This window comes from Perognathus longimembris, chromosome 1 (genome assembly GCF_023159225.1).
Source record: "Perognathus longimembris pacificus isolate PPM17 chromosome 1, ASM2315922v1, whole genome shotgun sequence".
In the NCBI taxonomy this organism is placed as follows: domain Eukaryota; kingdom Metazoa; phylum Chordata; class Mammalia; order Rodentia; family Heteromyidae; genus Perognathus; species Perognathus longimembris.
In genome coordinates this window covers 69,735,297-69,756,110 of record NC_063161.1, presented here as the reverse complement: position 1 = coordinate 69,756,110, position 20,814 = coordinate 69,735,297, and the positions used below count along the sequence as shown (strand labels likewise).

General features: G+C 45.5%; 1 protein-coding gene across 8 annotated transcripts; it reads right to left on the bottom strand.

The window, feature by feature from the left end:
* Positions 1 to 3,799: 3,799 nt before the first annotated feature.
* On the bottom strand, positions 3,800 to 19,697 carry LOC125367107 (zinc finger protein 655-like). Of its 8 annotated transcripts, none has more exons than XM_048367722.1 (6): positions 19,540 to 19,677; positions 18,024 to 18,186; positions 16,658 to 16,743; positions 16,154 to 16,280; positions 7,815 to 7,919; positions 3,800 to 7,318 (listed from the first exon to the last, which is right to left on the bottom strand). In XM_048367722.1, exons 2-6 carry the CDS (start codon positions 18,157 to 18,159, stop codon positions 5,925 to 5,927), a joined length of 1,848 nt encoding a protein of 615 aa, XP_048223679.1. In that variant the 5' UTR covers positions 18,160 to 18,186; positions 19,540 to 19,677; the 3' UTR covers positions 3,800 to 5,924. The 8 variants fall into 8 exon arrangements, with proteins under 8 accessions (XP_048223679.1, XP_048223685.1, XP_048223691.1 ...); XM_048367728.1 differs by lacking the exon at positions 19,540 to 19,677 and adding an exon at positions 18,794 to 19,518; XM_048367734.1 differs by lacking the exon at positions 19,540 to 19,677 and adding an exon at positions 19,110 to 19,518.
* Between the last annotated feature and the right edge of the window lie 1,117 nt (positions 19,698 to 20,814).

The window sequence follows — 20,814 nt, the reverse complement described above, 5'->3', positions numbered from 1 at the left end:
AAAAAAAGGTTCCCCACCCCCTTATTGGCTTCTTCTTTTATTATTATTATTTGGTCGTGGGCTTGAACTCTGGGCCTGGATGCTGTTCCTGAGGTCTTCAGCTCAAGGCTAGCACTCTACCACTTGAGCCACAGCACCACTTCCGGTTTCCTGGTAGTTAATTGGAGATGAGTCTCATGGACTGTCCTTCGTGGGCTGGCTTTGAACCAAAATCCTCAGGTCTCAGCCTCCTGAGTAGCTAGGATTACAGGAATGAACCACCAGCACCCGGCTTCTATGGGCTTCTTGCCGCCTCCCACTCAACAACATAGAAAGGACAAAAAGTTATATTGTATTGGACCAATTAAATAAACTGTCCTCAAATATTATTTGGGCTTCTTTCTTAAATATATTTTTTAAAAACCCACATTTCCCAATTTCTACAAAAACTGTAAAACTTGCTGGGTGCCAGTGGCTCACGCTTATAATCCTAGCTACTCAGGAGGCTGAGATCTGAGGATCATTGTTTGAAGCCAGTCTGGGCAGAAAAGTCCCCATGAGTGTCTTATCTCCAATAAACTACTCAAAAAAGCCGGAAGTGGTGCTGTGGTTCAAGTGGTAGAACACTAGAGCACAAAAAGGCTCAGGGACAGGGCCCAGATACAGTTCAAGCTCCAGGATACAAAGAAAAAAAAGAAAAAGAAACCTGTAAAACTTATTCACTCTTCTACAATGCACAATAATCAAGTGAGTAATCCTTAGCTGCTGAACATGGAGCCAAGTTCCTGGGGTCTATGGAAAAGCATGCTGTGGGATCCGTTCTTTTTTTTTTTTTTTCCTAGCACTTTTTTTTTTTACCATGTACATGATTTCTACTTGTAGGCACCATGTGTGGCTCCTGAGTTGAGAGGTGTTGGCCTGTTGGCACAGGGGCACCCTTGGGGTGGGACCTACTGGGTCCCAAATTGGAGCAACACCAGGCTCAACACCTGCATGGGGCAGGGGCTGTCATCTCAGATCCAGGTCTCTTTCTGCCTGCCCGCCCCATCAGCAGCAGGTCTGGCTGGTCTTAGCCCTTAGTGCCTCTGCCCAGTGGCCCCGAGCCAGCCTCCCCCAGATCCCCTTCCTCCTGCCAGATGTACTTCTTCTGCAGCGCCTCGGCCTGCCGTCCCTCCGGCCTGGAGACGCGTGTGACAGTGTGCCCCAAGACTACACGTGAGTCTGGGGCAAGAGGGTGATGGGTGTACTTGCACCCAGGCACAGGCTTGGGCTTGGATTCTGGGCCACAGACAGTTGAAGATATTCACTCTTCTCCCCCTGGGGCAGCCAGCGGCGATCTCCGAGTCACCCTAACAGTACCACCAAGGTGCTGGACATTTTGACCTCTCCGGGAGCTGTGGGCTTCGAGGGCCCTCTGGGGCTGCGACCCCCAGGTACCAGGGCTTGTGGGTGAGTCCCTTCCGGAGGGCTGACCTAACAGGCAGACGATGTGGAACTGCTGTTTATGGCAACTAAGCAGTTGGTTGGCCTCGAGTGTGAAGAAAAGCAACTTGCAGCTGGGGGTGGCTGGAAGGTGGGGAGCAGAGACTGGCTGTGCCTAGCCTAACACTTCACCCCTTGATCTGCAGGCTCCAGCAGGACCTCTAGCCCCAGTCCTCTCCTGTGGGGCCTCCTCTTGCTGCTGGCTGGGACCCTGGTCCTAGGGGTTGGGATCTTTGTGGGGCTAAGCCAGGCCTCTGCCAAGAAGCACTGGGAAGGCACCGGAAGGTGAATGGGCTCAATAAACCATTGTTTCAAACACACTGAAGTGGGTATTGATCTGTAAATCCTAGAACACAATTGGGCTTTTTGTTTGTGCAGGTACTGGGGCTTGAATTCAGGGTCTCCCGGGCAATCATGGTGTGTACATGCAATCTCACTCACTCTGCCACTATTTTTGCTCAAGGCTGATGCTCTACCACTTGAGCCACAGCCCGAGTTCTAGCTTTTTGCTGGTAAACTGAAGATAGGAGTCTCGAACTTTCTGCCCAGGCTGGTTTTGAACCACAATCCTCAGATCTCAGCCTCCACTCAGTAGTTAAGATCATAGATGCGAGCCACTGGTGCCTGGCTTCTTTCATTTGTGCTTGTACTGGGGCTTGAACTCGGGGACCTTGCACTCTCTTGGCTTTTTTCTATTCATAGGTGGTGCTCTGCCACTTGAGCCATACCTCCATTCCCACAATTGGCTGAGATACTTGTTCCATCAATCTTGCTCTGCTCTTTTGAGAATTGTGACCTCCATTACAAATAGTCATGCACCCCATAATGTCATGCACCACATAATGTCACAACACACGAGAGCTGAGAAATTCCTCCTGCCTGGAAGTGTGGTACACATGTATGTGTGGTGCTGGTATGAACATCCCTGTTCATAGTTACACACAGAACCCTGTGCTTGTAAGAAATGACTATGGAGCTGATTTGCATGTTTCCTATGCCATGCTTTTTACCACTAGAGTGTACTTTTGCTTTCCAAAGTTCAAGAAAGGGCAATGTGCTAGGATAACAGCAGCCTCACACACCGGTTGATTGCATATTTTCCGTTTTTGTGCCAGCACTAGGGCTTGAGCCCCGGGCCTGGGCACTGTCCTTCAGCTTTTTCTCTCATAGCTGGTGCTCTGCTACTTGAGCCCCAGCTCCACTTCTGGCTTTTTGGTGGTGAATTGCGAGATTGAGTCTCACAGCTTCAAACTGTGATCCTCATCCCCCCCCCCCCCCCCCGCAGAGTGCATCTAGATGCCCCACGCCTGTGTGTGTAAAACTGCTGATCCTCTGATGATGGGATGGCTTTCGGAGGCACTCTCGGCCTTCGGTCTTCAGGCCCTGGGCCACGGTGGTGTCAGCTGACTCTCAGAGCTTTGCCACTGCGCACACAAGTCTGCATTCCAGGTGGAGGAACAGTGGTCCTGGATTGTGTGTGTGTCCCGCGTTGCTGTGGGCTTTTCAGGGCTGGGTGCCAGGGTGTGGCAATCGGTCATTTGGTGGAGGAGGTCCCGGCTCTCCCCGTCTGCGCCGCCCGGTTCCTGACCACTCAGTCTTGCGCCACCGTCTGTCTTGGTAGGTCTGCGCTCCATCTGGGGTCCATGGAACTCCTGTTGTCTAGGCTCTGCACTCCTGGCATGACTTTTCAGCTGTTGCTTCTCTGGTGGCTGAAGGTCTGTGGACCTGCTTGCCGGCGCTGGGTCCTCTTTCCCAGCATGGCCCTGTTTGGGCCAGAGTCAGCAGGTGGGGGCGGGAGTACCCCGGAGATTTTCCGGTTCTGTGCAGGTTATAGGCTCTTCTTCTTCTTTTTTTTTTCCTTTTCCTCTGTTTCTCTGTTGCTTCTGGTTGTTGGGTTTGCTGGGTTCTTGATAGGGTGTTAGGTGCTGGAGTTCACAGCTCGCTATTCAGTTGGAGCAAGTTGGGGTACCTCCTTACTGTGGCGGCTCCATCTTCCCTCCCGGGATCCGTTCTTAGTAAGATGCAAACTTCAGGAACAGAATTGCAGTCAGATGCTTCTGGCTGAGGCCTTCAGATTTTGTTTGAAACAAATTCTCAGAATATCAAGCACAGGGCTGGGAATATGGCTTAGCGGTAGAGTGCTTGCCTTGCATGCATGAAGCCCTGGGTTCGATTACTCAGCACCACATAAACAGAAAAGGCCAGAAGTGGAGCTGTGGCTCAAGTGGTAGAGTGCTAGCCTTGAGCAAAAAAGAAGCCAGGGACAGTGCTCAGGCCCTGGGTCCAAGGCCCAGGACTGGCAAAAAAATAAATAAATAAATAAATAAATAAAACAGAGTATCAAGCACACTTTTATTCAAATACAAAAAGCACATTCCTAAATCAAATGCATACATGTGATTTTTTAAAACATTTTATATTTAGGGATTCTGTCTCATATCACCAGAGAGGAAGGACTATTGGTCTCTACAAGTAAGAGTATACATGTTTGATAGGAAAAAACAAAACCAAAACAAAACCCAAAAACATGCATTTTTCATTTGCTTTTACATTTAGATCAACTCACAGCCTTACCTTGCCCTGATGGTGTCCTATGCTTGCTGACAGCAAAGTAAACTATAGTGGCAGAGCTATTCTAGAGGTTAGCCACAAGAGGCTTACAGAGTGAGCAATATATTGGTGCAGGATCCCTAGTATTATAACATCTAAATATGAGAGCCCCAACTGCTTGACTGACAACTTGAAGTTTAAGTAACATTTGTCTTATTCACAAAACGTTTTAAAGACTAAAATGGAAAAACAACAGAATGCTTTGATAACAGCTGAAGAATCATGAACTCTTTAGGTATAGATGATGACACCAACACCCGTGATTTTTATTAATCAAAAAGAGCCATGTTCTTTTTTGTGGCCTGTAAATTCTACAAAATACAAAAATATAATCTAGGCATGGTACATATGCCTAGAGACCCAGTTATGTGGGAGGCCGTGGAGGACCGACAAGAGAAGGGCAGAATCCAAACAGATAAAGAAGCAATCATAATGCTTACATTTTTACTAAGAACAGACCTGCCACTTTCTTGAAATACTGTCTCTAGAAGAACAGCAACATCTTTGTTGGAAGGCTGTATTCACTTACAATATTCTCATTTCCTGGGTCCTTTACATTTGCTCTATCAAAAGCAGACCTGAGCATTTTGCTGGCCTTCAATAGAAGCATATAGAAGAATTCTAAACTAACACATGCAGAATAGGCACTGAATGAATACAGCTAGGTCACCAGGAGCCTTCCTGGCTCCCTTATGTCCTTATTTCTTAGAGGGCTATGGATGCAGAAAAGGCAACTATAAACTTGGCATCACTTGAAAATGTTTAATGGCCTGCTGCACGCAGGGAGACTGAATCCTCTGGCCTTGTAGACGGCCGGTGGGGAAATCCAATTCTTCAAAAACACCAGACCAGCAATACCAAACCTACTAGTGAGGAGCTTAAAACTAGAACATCATCACTTGCAGGTGCTTAGAAGAATGCAGAAACCAATAGGAATGTTAAGTGTTGCAACTGAAAAGGAGCAGAATGTAGGGGCCTCAGAAAAGAGCAGGCCTAAGAGTCTGTACTAGGAGAACTTGGGCCAAGAACACCACGAAAAGCTCCATGAGCTGCTTTCTACTCCTGGCGTCTTAACCCTGGTGCACTGACAAAATCCTAGAGAAACAGTGAATAAGAACCAATTTCAAAGAATTATAAATTGTATATAAACTATAGTAAAAATAGCTTATGAGTACTGTAAATAAAATTCTCGTACCTACTTAGAACACTTACATTAAATAAAAGAATGCCATTTGAAAATTGAATTGCATTCAGCAAGTTACCTTTCAGACTAGCTTCTTCTGCAGTGAAAAGACTGAGACTAAAATACGAACAACTTCATATATAAATAACAATTTTCTCTTCAGTAAGTTGAAGTTGGGCAAAGCCTGAAATACTTGCATTCCACCAGAACCTCATTTGGTATACGCATTCTGACCATGGCCTGCCAACACACTGCACTCCAATGACTTCTCTGGGGCTACATTAGATGCTCAAGGAGCGTTGGGTTATGAGTGAATTTTCTCACACAGAAGCATTTATTACATTCATAGGCTTTCTGTATGGCATGAATTTGACACTCAAGGTAGCTTCTTTTACTGATGGCTTTTTCATGTTCAGTTCAGTAGAGGAATTTTATTCCAGTATCAATTCCCCAAATGTGGAGAACTGACTACATCCAATACATTCATCAGCTTTCCTCACTAGTGTGGACTTGCAAGATCCAATAAAGAGTTGAAAAACACCCAAATACTTCCAATACCGGTCACATTCAAAGGGTTTCTTTTGCTGTGAAATCTGTTGCTGAACGAGCTGAGCAGTGGCAGAGTGCTTTACCACATCCAGTGCAGAACTAACTTGGCCCCGGTGGTAACTCAGAGGGTGAAGGAGGCTTGAACCGGACTAAGCGCCTGCCCATGTTCACTGCATTCATAAGGCTTCTCTTTGGTCTGAATCCTTTGATGTGGAGCAAGATGTGCTTGTGGACTGAAGTTGTTTTCCCAGGCTTCACAATCAAAGCCTTTCTCTCTGCCGAGAACTTCTTGTTGCAGGGTAAGATCTGAGCTGTGATTGAAACTTTCCTCGTCTTCATTCCGTTCATAGGCTTTCTCTTTCCTGTGCATCTTGTGATGCTGAATTAGGCATGAGGTCTGACTGAAAGCTTGTCCACACTCATCACACTCGTGCGCTTTCTCTCCTGTGTGAATTCTTTGATGCTGAATAAGATGGGAATTCAATCTGAAGTCTTTCCCACATTCTTTGCACGTGTAGGGCTTTTCTCTGAAACGAACCCCTCGATGTTTCACATAAGCCAACCCACACTCATCATACCCATAAGGTTTCTCCTGATGGTGGAGTCTCTGGTGTTCAACCAGGTACGAAGTATGACAGAAGTCACGGCCGCACACACCACACTTGCAAGGCATCTCTCTGTGCACTCTCTGATGCTGGGCGAGATGTACACTGCGGCTGAAGACACGCTCACAGCTGCTGCATTTGTATGATTTGGCTTTGGTGGGAGTCTTCTTATGCTGAGTTATGTCTGAGCTCTGACCACTGGATTTATCAGGTGTTTCACACGACTTTTCAGATGCTTCACATTTATAGGGTTTCTCTCTAGCGTGGATTCTTTTGTGCCGACTAAGACTTGAACTCTGACTGAAAGACTTCTCACATTCTTTACACTTGTAGGGCTTCTCTCTCGTGTGAATTCTCTGGTGTCTGGTGAGGGCTGAGCTCTGATGGAAGGCTTTCCCGCACATGTCACATGTATAGGGCTTCTCAGCAGCAAGTGTGCTCTCCCATTTGCTAAGGTGGGAGAGGTCCGTGATGCCTTCTTTGTATTCACTACTTTGTGGGTTCTGTGTTCGATTTATGTGTTCATGTTTATCAGCAAATGAGTTTGGGCTAAAGTTCACGTGGAACTTACTGTCGTCTACAGTCTGTATCCTGAGAACCCTCCGGTCTGTGTCAAGGGCAGAGTCGGCATAGAAGCTCTTCTCAGGTTCAGGACAGTCGCTGCTCTTCTCACTGGCAGAGGTTTTCTTGCTGATGGTTATTTGCCTAAACTCTCTCTCCAGGAAGAGAAATTTCCTTAGTATTTCCTGAAGCCTTTCTAATCTGTCCTCAGACTTTTGCACTTCTCTAGTCTCAGGAACTTGGGCAATATCCTGTTTGGGTCTTCCTACTCTCACTTTGTATGAATGAACTTCTTCCACATTTTTCTGCTTAGGAATCAACAGCTTGTTTTCTTCTCTGGTCTCTCCATCTGATATAATATACAAATATACAAATAGAAAATCCAAATGTCATCTGTACCCTGTGCTTAAAAAGAACCCCAGGCAGAAGGAAACTAAAATAATGTAGCATCTACAAAGATCAGAAAACTTCATTTGCTCTGAACAGCATGCACAAAAGTTCAACAGCAGACACAGGGCGTGAATAGGAGCAGTGATAGAGGATCCAAATGGACCGAGGAGTGGCAGAAACAGAGGGTGTTTCTGTAGAGTAAGAAGACATCCAGGCAAGGTGTTTCAAAGGTGATAAAGGGGAAATGGTTGTAAAGAATTTTAGACAAGCAACTTGAATGGGGACTAAGTACAACTTGTACGGAAGGGGTGAAACATACAGAAAAGGTCAGCCTAAACTGCAAGGAAAGCAGGCATTTTCCATTCAGGAAGGCAGAGCTGTTTTGAGTGCAGAAAGGCTACAAAATGGCTACTATACTTTATTTCCCTAAGTCCATTTGATTAATTCTGCCTTACCTGAGCAGTCATCTCTTAAGACATCTCTATCCTTAGTTTCAGGATCAAAGACCTGTAGATCTTGTTCCAGCGGGGAGATCCCATCAGGCTTGGAAATTGGAAATCCTGCCCATAAAGAAGGAAATGGGATGTGGCAATTTGTCCCCAGATGTTACACCAGCCATGTTTTCTTTTAGCTGATGACTGGCAGAGAGAGAAGGGACATTCTGAGAAGATGTTAATCCAGAAGGCTTGGAGTGGGGAGGACAAAGATGCTCTACAAGGGTTTGTGCTCTAGTAGAAGGGGTGAACTAATCGCAGCACAGTGAGTTAAACTGTGGCAAGAGAGTAAGCACATATTTCAAGGACCAATCTTGAAGCAACAAACCACAGAACGAATTGCTACTACTTGTTCTCCTTTAGCATACAGCAGGGTTAACAACAGACTAAAAACACTATTTCTTTTTTCTTCATGTTGGTCATGGGGCTTGAACACAGGGCCTGGGCACTGTCCCTGAGCTCCTTTTTGTTCAAGGCTAGCACTCTACCACTTTGAGCCACGGAGCCATTTCTGGTTTTCTGGTGATCAATTGGAAATAAGACTCTCATGGACTTTCCTGACCAGGCTAGCTGTGAGTGGAAAAGCCAAGTGAGAACACAAGGCCCAGAGTTGAAGCCCTAGTATTACTGCATGTGTGCATGTGTATATATGTGTGTGTGTACACGCACACCCACACACCCATTAATGTTTATTTAACACTAATTTGGTTATTATAGTGTGTGTATGTACTGAATTATCAAAATGTATCAATTTATCCATGGAAACGTGCAAATAACTCAATTGTGTGTTTGTGTGTGTGTGTGTGTGCACCAGTCTTAGGACTTGAACTCAGGGTCCGGTAACTGTCCCTGAGCTCCCTTGAGGTTAGTGCTCTCTCTACCACTTGAGCCACAGCTCTACTTCCAGCTTTTTAGTGGTTAACTGGAGATAGTGGAATTTCTTGTCCAAGCAGGTTTTTGAATCATGATCTTTGGATCTCAGCCTCAATTAAAACAAAACAAAACAAAACAAAAACTGTTAGTTTCAGTGCACATGAGGAACAAAGAGCATGGTCCATGGGAGTTAGCTTATAGTTTTGTTTACTCAAAAGCATTTATGGAGTACACCTTACATGCAAAGCATGCAGGGGATGGGATCCATGCAAAAAAGTCCACCTCACACAAACCGCAGAGATAGCTGTAAACAAGTCAGTGTGACCACAGTAGGGAAACATGATCAAAGTGGTCACTGTAAAAGGACCAGGGGAAGAGGTCGTCACCAGGAAGGGGATGCAGAAAGAGCAGTGACAGGGGAGGGGTGAATATAATCAAAGTACCTATGTATGAAAACAGCTTAATGAAACTCACTAAGAACTATTAAAAAGGGATGGTAAATTAAGAAAGAGCAACAGAGGAGGCGATTATGATCCAAGTACATTATGTGTGTATATATATATGTATATATATATATATAAATATCACAATGAAAGTACTTTGGACAATTAACCTGTACTAATAAAAAACTATAAGCTGGGCACCAATAGCTTACACAGCTACTCAGAAAGCAGAGATGAGAGGATCATAGTTCCAAGTCTACAAGACTTCACAATAACCAAGAAAATGCCTGACTGGAGGAGTGGCTCAAGTGGCAGAGCATCAGCAGTGTGTAGCTTAAGTCCTGGTACCAGCACAAAAGAAAAAGTATATCTGCACAGAAAACAACTTTTCTATGACTTGCCTAAAGGTCTGCTAGGATCCTCCTCTCCCCTCCCCTCCATCTCCCTCCTCCTTCTCCCTCTACCCTCCCACCCCCGCCTCTCTTCCAATCCTGGGGCTTGAACTCAGGAGTCCAGGCACTGTTCCTAAGCTTCTTTTTTGCTCAAGGCTAACGCTCTAACCATTTGAGCCACAGCATCCTTCTGGCTTTTTCTGTTTATGTGGTACTGAGGAATTGAACCCAGGGCTTCATGCATACTAGGCAAATACTCTACCACTGAGCCACACTCCCAGCCAGGATCTCATCTCTTGAATTAAAGCAACAGGTAATCTGATTCAAAGGGAACAAAACTTGGTTGCTATTCTAATAGCCCAGAGAAGTTTGAGTCCAGATAGCACACATGCAAGAGCATGAGCCCTTCATCTCCAAAAAACTATTTATTCTATAACATTTGTTCTTTTGATTCATTTACTTAACAGCTACATATGTGCAAATGTCAAGTTATTGACAGCATTTCAATTTTATAAAAAGGGTATTTTGGCCCAGCAAATAAAGTAGCCAGGGATCCCACATAAGACCCCATATGCAAGGAGGTAAGAACACACGAAAGGCATTTACTACATCTCTGAATCCCCAGCTGGGATTGATAGTCAATTTTCCTTTGGACATAATAATGTTTTGTATCAAAATAGTTTTGCTGGGCTGGGGATATAGCCTAGTGGCAAGAGTGCCTGCCTCGGATACACGAGGCCCTAGGTTCGATTCCCCAGCACCACATATACAGAAAACGGCCAGAAGCAGCGCTGTGGCTCAAGTGGCAGAGTGCTAGCCTTGAGCGGGAAGAAGCCAGGGACAGTGCTCAGGCCCTGAGTCCAAGGCCCAGGACTGGCCAAAAAAAAAAAAAAAATAGTTTTGCTGTGTACAAAGCCCTGGGTAAATCTCCAGCACTGAAAAAATAAAAGTGTGACATGAAAGACTCAGAATTCTAACAGTATACTTTGTAGCTTTTAAATTTGGGGATATTTACTAAGGTGTTTCTCAGTATTTAGTAACTGAAACAAACCATGGTCATTTAGTTACACTGAAAATGCAAAGGCATAAGGCGACAGTCTTAAGGTAGGATGAAAAGTATGGTTTGGTTAAAGCAATGCAAAGAAACGTGAGAGCAAGAGCTGGGAATATGGCCTAGAGGTAAGAGTGCTTGCCTCATATACATGAAATCCTAGGTACGATTCCTCAGCACCACACATATAGAAAAGACCAGAAGTGGCGCTGTGGCTCAAGTGGCAGAGTGATAGCCTTGAGCAAAAAAAAAAAAGAAGCCAGGGACAGTGCTCAGGCCCTGAGTCCAAGCCCCAAGACTGGCAAAAAAAAGAATCATGAGAGCAAATGCCTTGCAGGCAGTTATGGAAGGTTAAGAGTGCAGTTAAGAGTTATACACAATTACTCTCTGTACATCAGTTTGATAATAAACATTTGAAAAAAAAGTTATACACAATAAGTCACAAGTGCCACTCATAATTACGCTATTGCTTACAAAATACTCAGTTGGTATACAATGCCAAGAGTATTAAGGATTTTTACTTATTAAATACTCACCGTAACTTTATGAAGGAGGTAGTACTACTGTTCTCATTGGACAACTTCCCCTCGGTCAGAGTAACTGCTGCAGCTTGGATACCAACCCAGTTTTATTTTAGAACCTGGCTTTTAAACACTCAACTACAGCATAAAATGATGACTATAAAATAAAACCCAATTCTATTTTTTAGTGGATGAATATAGAATAGGGAAAAAAAAAAAAAGAGCAGGGAGTGTGGCTTAGTAGTAGAGTGCTTGCCTAGCATGCGTGAAGCCCTGGGTTTGACTCCTCAGTACCACATAAACAGAAAAGGCTGGAAGTGGCACTATGGTTCATGTAGTAGAGCATTAGCCTTGAGCAGAGAGGCTCAGGGACAGAGCCCAGACCCTGTGTTCAAGCCCCAGGACTGCCCCCCGCCCCACCCAAGAATAGAAAACAAACATATCGATGAAAGATAGTAAATAATTAAATAATAAAAAATAAAAACAGAGAAAAGGTTTTAGAACAAAACATGGGAGAGTTAGGGGCATAGCTCAGTTATAGAGCACTTGCCTAGCATGCAAGAGGACCCAGGCTGATTCCTTGCCTCCTCTTCTCTTGACCAAAAAAAGCCAGAATTCTAACACTTTGGAGTCATAGAAATTATATTTAAAGGGATCTAGCTGACTATTTAGTATACAAGAAATGAAAGTTTCTTACATTGAAAATTCACATCTCTAGGTAACAATCTTTTTTTTTGCCAGTCCTGGGGCTTGGACTCAGGGCCTGAGCACTGTCCCTGGCTTTTTTTTGCTCAAGGCTAGCACTCTGCCGCTTGAACCACAGCGCCACTTCTGGCCATTTTCTGTATGTGTGGTGCTGGGGAATCGAACCCAGGGCCTCATGTATATGAGGCAGGCACTCTTGCCACTAGGCCATATCCCCAGCCCTAGGTTAACAGTCTTAATCAATATCTAACCAGAGGAAATTAACTGTATAAAGAAACATAAACATGCTCCAAATCAGGTCTACATCTTATTTGCTGTGCTATCCAAAGTATTTAAGTAACTAACATAAATAAAGCAAGATTTTAGCCATCTAGACATATGCTTTTCTTGGTCCTTAATAAATATGCAAATGAAAATTCTACTTAGAAGCTGCATTCTTTTTTTTTTTTTGGCCAGTCCTGGGCCTTGGACTCAGGGCCTGAGCACTGTCCCTGGCTTCTTTTTGCTCAAGGCTAGCACTCTGCCACTTGAGCCACAGCGCCACTTCTGGCCATTTTCTGTATATGTGGCGCTGGGGAATTGAACCCAGGACCTCATGTATACGAGGCAAGCACTCTTGCCACTAGGCCATATCCCCAGTCCAGCAACTGCATTCTTATGGAGCTATCTGGGATACAGCAATACTTCTTGAATTCAGGTCCCTTCTGTTCTCACACTGTACAAATCAGTCTGTCCAATTTATCATGATCATTCTGAATTTTCTTGCCATCAGAAGAGATAACACACTAAACATACCCAAACTGGGCTGGGAATATGGCCTAGTAGCAACTCTGCCTTGTATACATGAAGGCTTGGGTTCAATTCCTCAGCACCACATAGATAGAAACAGCCAGGGACAGTGTTCAGGCCCTGAGTTTAAGCCCCAGCACTGGAGACACACACACACACACACGCACGCACGCACGCACACCCCCCAAACTACCATATGTAGTTGGACCTACTGTCCTAAGGGGACAGATCTGGATCCCAAGCCTACCTGACCCTGTAAAGCTAACTCTGAGCCTCAGTTTCCTCAGCTATAAAATAATATCCTCTGCTCAGAGAACTTTGATATGGCAAGGATTAAATGAGTATCTAGGCCACATATAACACAGGATACAGCCATCTTTGTAGAAAACATCTTGTAGAAAATAACTTGTCCGGGGCTGGGGATATGGCCTAGTGGCAAGAGAGCTTGCCTCGTATACATGAGGCCCTGGGTTCGATTCCCCAGCACCACATATACAGAAAACAAGTGGCAGAATGCTAGCCTTAAGCAAAAGGAAGCTAGGGACAGTGCTCAGGCCCTGAGTCCAAGGCCCAGGACTGGCCAAAAAAAAAAAAAAAAAAAAAAAAAAAAGACAATCACTTGTCCTCCATGACATCAACTTCAAAAAAGCAATAGGAGAGCTGGACACTGGTGGCTCATGCCTGTAATCCTAGCTAATCAGGAGGCTGAGATCTGAGGATTGCAGTTTGAAGCCAGCTCAGACTGGAAAATCCCCATGAGACTCTTCTCTCCAATTAACCACCAGAAAACTGGAAGTGGTGCTATGGCTCAAGTGGTAGAGGGCTAGCCTTGAGCACAAAGAGGCTCAATGACAGCACCCAAGCCAAGTTCAAGCCCCACAACTGAAAAAAAGAAAAAGCAATAGGAGGGATGTGGGAAACACCATCTACTGATTCATTTGCCATCAACTAGAATTACAATAAGCATATTTCTAACACCATCATCTAGCAGGACACCTGCCACACTGACCCATGTGAACTACATCCCACCCCTCTTCCCAGGTCTCAATCTTCAGCACTAATTCACAAATAACTCCCATTTGGGTATGGCCCCTCAAGCCAGCTGTTCATTCACTGTCAGTAGAATATGGTTCTTCTTAAATTTGATAATGAATAGCATTTAACATTTGCTTTTCAAGAAAGTTGGACTACTTAAGACTTAATTATGCAGTCCTATTCACAAGTCTAAACAAGAAGTAAAATTAATGACAACATATAACCTTAAATTTTGAGTGGAGTTTGCTGAACCCACACATGAAAGTGATTTCCCAAGGACCTTAAAAAGAATTGCCAAGGAACCAACAGATGGTTCACACGTGTCATTCCAGCTTCTCAGAAGGCTGGGATCTGAGGATCAAGGTTCAAAGGCAGCCCAAGCAGAAAGAACATTAGACTCTCATCTCCAGTTAACTAGCAAAAAGCCAGAAGTGGAGCTGTGATTCTAGTGGTAGAGTGCCAGTCTTTTGAGTGAAAATGCTAAGGCACAGCACCCAGACCCTGAGTTCAAGTCCTAGTACTGGTGTGTGCACATACACAAAAATAAATTGCTAAGGTGTCACTGACTTGACCACAAAAGTGAGCTGAGTAGGAGGACCGCATGGTGTAAGTGTGCATGTGTGTCTAGTGTGTATGCACAGATGATGGGGGGAAAAAAGATAAAGTCTAGTCTCATGGCTTCTTGGGCTATTAGACTTTGTTAAACTGATACCAAGCTTCTTTACTCCAAGAAGTAGACAAGTTAACGGTTGGAAATTCTGTAATTAGTAGGTAAAATTAACAGTAGTTTACAATTATATACGTATTTCTTTACAATTTACCAAGTTATGAAATACACAGTCACTTTGATGACCTGAAATAAAGAAACTTAACTTTTTTTTACCCTCCAAGTTCCCCTCCATTAGGACAGTAAGTACTAAGGAACACTGAATTGGGAAACACACCAATCTGTAGGGCACTACAAAGTACCGAGGGCAGGACTTTAAAGGAAGGAGAAAACTATGATGTGAAACATGAGGAAAGTCCAAGAGTCACAGAACAGTGAGGCGACACAAAGGGCAGGTCATGTTCACTACTGAAAAGGAGGACCTGTGTTCCAAACTCTAACATGAAAAGACCAGAACTGAAGAGATGGGGGTGAACTTGGTTGTTTCTCAGAACACAAGCAGCTGACTATCAAGCATGGCTTCCAAAGGAGCTGGGTTCAATATGCAGCTGGTTGCACAGAAGTCTTCCTTCACCCCTCGCGTTAGAAACTTAACACCAGTCATTTGAGCAGTCGCAACTTTACAGAGTGGTGGCATCCTGAGGAGCATCGGCTCCAGGAACCAAGCTTAATCTCACAATTGTGGAAAAGAAGTTCCCGAGCAGGCACGTGCACTACCGATGGAAAGCCGACACTTGGGCCACCTCTTGGAGATTCCTGCCGTAAGGACTGCAAGTGTTTCTCCAGAGAAAGCACAAGCCTGGGTATGACTCAGGGCTGGACAGGAATTCACACAATGAATCCGGGTGGTGGGAAGGCGGAGAAGTATGCCTACAAAGATCAAAGAACCACGAATGGGAAACACACTAAAAACCTTCCCAGTGGGCAAACTGCTTCCCCACAAGTAAGAAGACCTCTTGAACCCTAGGTGTAATCAAGAAGAGAAAAAGTGTCCTAGATGTCACCAAAATGGAAAAAAAAAAAAAAAAGGGAGGGCAGGAAGTGTGAGCAAATATGCACACATACATGAGAGTGCAAAAGCAGACAGGCCAAAAAACAAAAGAAAAAAAAAAGTAATGCTCACATCAAGGAGATTGTCAACAACTCCCTGATACTTCTCAACAGCACATAAGCTGCCTAATTGCAGCTGCCTAGTGAATTATTCAAGACTTCCAAGAGAGAGATGTGGTGGAAGGATTTACCCCATCTCAGAGTGGGGCAAGGAGTGGGGTAAACATGTGAGGCTTCTGCTGGCCTGGGTGTGCTTATGTAGGATTACTATTTGAGTGACTTACTGAAGAGTACTCAGTGAGTCATGTCTATAAATGAAGTCTCTCAGCCTTGCATACTTGGAGATGAACTTAGGGATCTTAAGAAATGAGGGAGATTTTAGCTTCTCTTTTTTAAAAGGTAATTCTCCAGTGGGAAACTTTTAGATACAGGGGCACTGATCTCTTAAGAGGAAAAGAGTCTAGCTGGGGGTTGGGAAGACATTCAGGTCTCTCATAAAAAAGAAAAAGAGAAAAGGTGAGAACCTAGGCAAAGCACAAACAAGCTTTTCTTTGCTAACAAGGAATGGATGTCCCACAAAACAGGAAACATGAACTGGGGGTAAAGAGTAAAATGTCCTCCTGACACTCCAAAGGAACTTTACCCCTCCCACAGGAGATGACCTTAAAGATAGAAGATTCAGAGGCTCTAAAACCTGAAATCTACTGATCTTCTCAGAGACCTTAAACTTACTCAGAAATAGGTAATTTGAGTAATAAGAAAGCTGGTCCTTACCCAGTGAGACCACGTTCCCATAATTCTCTAACATCACTTCTCTGTAGAGATCCCTCTGAACAGGGTCCAGGCATCCCCATTCCTCTCGAGTAAGGTGCACAGCCACATCCTCGAATGTCACAAACTCCTGAAATAAGACATCCTGGATGCTCTGGGGAATAAGGCCACTGCGGCACCATGACCAGAGAGTGAAGATGAGAGCAGAGATGGTATCCAGTGTGTGTTTATGTTGGGAGGAGGGAGAATGGAAAACCTAGGATATAAATCCCTTAGCATCTAATACACGCCCATTACGACATCATGGACAAAGGTGGTGTCAGGGAGATGGGAGAGCGGTTTGTGTAAGGTCTAGCTAGGTCTCCAAAGAGGAACAGTGCCAAACCTGAGGTCTGCGACTGAAAGAAAAAAAAATCCAGGCAAGGTTTCACAGATAGGATGAGGGAGAGGCCACACTCAAGCAGCAACCACAGACCCTGAGGAAAAGCACAGGGTTCCTCAGCTCACCTGGTGCCTGGCTGTCAGGAGCGCAGCTGCCTGGTCTCCTGGGCTTCCCTCATGGGGAAGAGCAGGCACCTGCAGAACAGGTGGAGCTGAGGGAGGAGAAAGGAGCCAAGTGTGAGAGCAGCCCTTTCCTGGGGCTCCCTTTCAGAAGCCCAGGGGTGTCAACGGGACCCTCCATGTCAATGTTCTAATGAACCACTTCTCAGGTACTGGACTTGCCTGCTCCTCATACTACATGTTTAGTCCTATGATACAGGGTTTTACCATTATCCCTGTGAATGACATTCCTCTTAGAGAAGAGTAAGCCCTATACCTGTCCTGCACATGAGCAAAGCAAAGCATAAAGATATGTAGTGACTTATCCAGGGCCAGTGTTATTTAGCAGACTTTTTGACAGGTTTAAATCCCAGTATGCCTTCCATTTGTCCATGAGCACTGTCCCTGCAACTAGAAATAGGAATGATCTTCCCACAACCCCCACCCCCACCCCCACCTCATGGCACGCCACTGTGTTGCTGACACACAAGTTACTTCAAGTACTTGAGCTAGTCACAACAATCTAGGAACCAGTTGTCAAAAAAACAGAGGGGGGAAAAAAAGACTGACCAACTTATCTACACATTAAAATGCAACTGCATGGTCAATTTGTAACATGTATATATCCAAACAGGCATTATGCTCATCCAAGAACTTAAAAGGCTGCTTTCTTGCCAGGTACTGGTAGCTCATGCCTCTGTAATCTCAGGAAGCTGAGATCTGAGGATGGCAGTTCAATGCCAGTCTGGACAGGAAAAGTCAGTGAGATTACTGCTTATTAACTACCAAAAACCCAGAGTGGAGCTGTGGCTCAAGTAGTAGAGCACAAAAGTTCAAGGACAGCACCTAGGCCCTGAGTTCAAGCCCCAGAACCAGCACCGTAGCCCCCCCCCCAAAAAAAAGTTGCTTGTCAAAAATCTGATTTGTTACAAACACTACAGTTGAAACAGAATGGCAGGTGTCAAAGCACAAAAAAAGCCATCAAGGAAAGAGAAACGAAGTGAAGGGAACAGGAGGGAAAGGTGGTGAATTTAAGAGGAAGCCAGAGTCAGGCAAGGGCTGTGAGATGTGGCAAAAGCAGCATATCTGAGGAATTATTCTGGGTGTGGTAATGGGACAAAGGGAAGGTTTTCTGAAGGACAAATAGCTAGAGCAGAGTAAGTGACTACCACTCTGATCATTAAAGCAAGATAAGCCAGGCTTAGTAGAAGGGCCAGGAAGGAGCTGAGCCGCAACTGTCCCTCCTGTCCAGTCCTCCCTCTAAAGGCCATCTTCTTATTCAAAGTTCTGGACTCATATCAGGCCCAGGAGATAAGTACCGTCTCTGTCTTACCCCCAGTTAGTCCCTGTTCCATGCTGGTATCTTGCACGAACTGAGGCTCTGAGGAGACGCACTCAGGTAAGGTCTCCAACAACTGAAACTGGATCCTTGATGATCCTGCTGTTTCCTCAGTGGATATTTCCTCCATTCTTATCCAGGAGGACAATGAGCATCACTGCTGGGTGAGATTAGGAGAAATTATTGTCATAAGTTATAATGTCCCATTATTTCACACTCAGGACTTAGTATCTTTATATACTGCTCAAAATTAATCACAATTATTGGGCATCGGTGGTTCATGCCTGTAATCCTAGCTACTCAGGAGGCTGAGATCTGAGGATTATGGTTCAAAGCCAGCCCAGGCAGGAAAGTCCATGAGACTCTTACCTCTAATAACCACCAGAAAACCAGAAGTGGCGCTATGGCTCAAGTGGAAGAGTGCTAGCCTTGAGCTGAAGAGCTCAGGGGCAGCACTCAGGCCCAAGGTTCAGGCCCCCACAACCAACCCCCTCCCCCTCCCCCACCTCCCAAAAATAAAATAAATAATAATCACAATAAACCACCCAAAATGCACAGGAAAAAAAGGATATTATCCAGTTTCAATACTTAAAATTCAAATCAGATTGTCCAAGCATGCAACATTATTTCAGCTTTACAAATTCTGAATTTGTAGCTTTTTGTTGCTGTTTGGTTTTGGTTTTGTGAGATGGGCCCATTATCTGCTGGGTCTAGAACTGTGTAACCAGGGCCAGCCTGGAACTATGGCTCCCCCTCTGACTCACCCTCTCTAGTGCTGGAATTGATTATAGGCATACACCAGCATTGTGATTTTTCTTTTAAGAAGAAAAAAAACCACATCAACACAGTACAGTTGAAGAGTGTAAAGCTTTCTGGAGAAAGTTTTAAATATCTGGGAGTTTGCAATCTTCTCTGGAGGATCCAGTCTGTACTCAAGAGAAACAAGTCAGTTTTGATTACTCATTGTTTTCCTCCCTCCAAACGTAGGCCCATTAGGAATTACTTAGCAACGCCGTCAGCACACCTTCAATTAATAAACGGGTCGGACTACTAATAAAATTCCAGTATGGGAACCAGCACCTTCGTTAGGCTGAGTGGACAGTCAACAAGAGCTACGATTCCGACCGGATTGAGTGATGTCCTTCAAACCCAAGGACGTAACGGGGCCCGGTCCTCCGCACACAACCCTCGCCACTCCCAGCCAGGCCCTCCCGGGCCTCGCCCCGCGCCGCCCGCCACCCACTTTCCCTTTGGAGAGAGAAAGCGCCGTGTCCGAGCGTCCGAGAGGGCTGTGCGGACGCAGCTCAGGCCAGGCCTCAGTCAACGGGACCTGAGCGCCGAGCTCTCGTTCCCGGGGCTTCGGGACCAACCAGGGCGGAAGAGAAAACCAGGCCCGGACGCCTGGGCCTCCGCGTTCCCGGAGACGTCAGCCGAGGCCGGCCGCCTCCTCCTCCTCTCGCGGGTCCTGCTTCCACGGCGGCGACGCCACAACGGCTTCCGGGGGACTCACCCGAGTGCGGAGGCGGCCCCGCGATCGTCCCGTCACCGACACACTCACTCGTCCGTCGGCCACGCCAGCCTTCCCAGGGCCGCTCTAGACTGCTGGGAAGACTGCGCTTCTCGACGTCACTTCCGGCGGACCCCGGATGAGGGCCCAGGATGAAAGCCCCGGATGAAGGCCCCGCCCAGGAGCCTTCTGAAGCTGTCGCTCATCACTCATCAGACGCTAGATTGATCACTAGAATACTTTTTTTTTTTTTTTTTTTTTTGCAGGAGTCAGTGGTATTGAGCAGAGACACCTGATTTCAAAAATCCCTTTTTCCTCTTTCTGTGCCGGAACTGGGATTTGAATTTCACGCATGTCCTCAGCTTTCTCTGTTAGCATATTCACCCCTATTTTAGGTTGACAGCCTTCATCTTGGGTCATCCACCAACTAGGCCCGGTCACAGTCGCCCAAACTGCATGTACCCAACAGCTCAACATGTTGTTGCACAGTGAAGATGTTCTATCCTGGTCCCTCGGCTATTTCTAGTGCCCAGATATAGAATGTTTTCACAGTCAACCATTCCCATCCACACTGCATGTGCCTCCAACCCTGTGTCAGCAACATACTGCTGTCACAGGATGCCCCTTCCAGGTCCCACAGCTATTTCTAGTGTCCAGCTATAGAATGTATTTTCCTGGCTATGTGCCAGATATAGGATGTTTTCCCGGGCTATACATCACCTATTGTAAGCCTGATAGCCCCCTTTCCCATAGTTTAGCATGCCCCTTCCCTAGGCAACACTAGGCCCATCTAGTAAGGGCAGTAAATAATTAGCTTCCTCCTCCTCTTCCTTGAGATGGCACTCCTTTAGGGCAATTATGACCATATATGGCAACAAAATCCTCTTAGAGTGAACCACAGGCCTGGGCAGCTGCAGAACGCCTTATCTACCATTTGAGCAGCAGCCATAAATCCTAGGCGGACATGATGAAGCCTCTAGTCTGCACGTCCACACCGAGGTCTCCGCCTTCAAGACCTCCTAGGTTATATATGTCGCCCCAGACAATAGACTGCACTTCTTCTCACTTCTCCTGGTGAGAAGGGGTCTTGCCGGCCCCCTTTACCAGCAATAAACTTTTCCTTTGTTCTTCTGTACCTGGATGTCTGCATGGTTTCTGGCAATGTCTAATATATTCTAACACCTATAGAATGTTTTGCCCTGGCTGTCTGATATCTTCAGGGCCCAGCTGTGACCACTGAAGATGTTCTGTTCCTAGCCCCTTCTTCCTTCAGCCTCT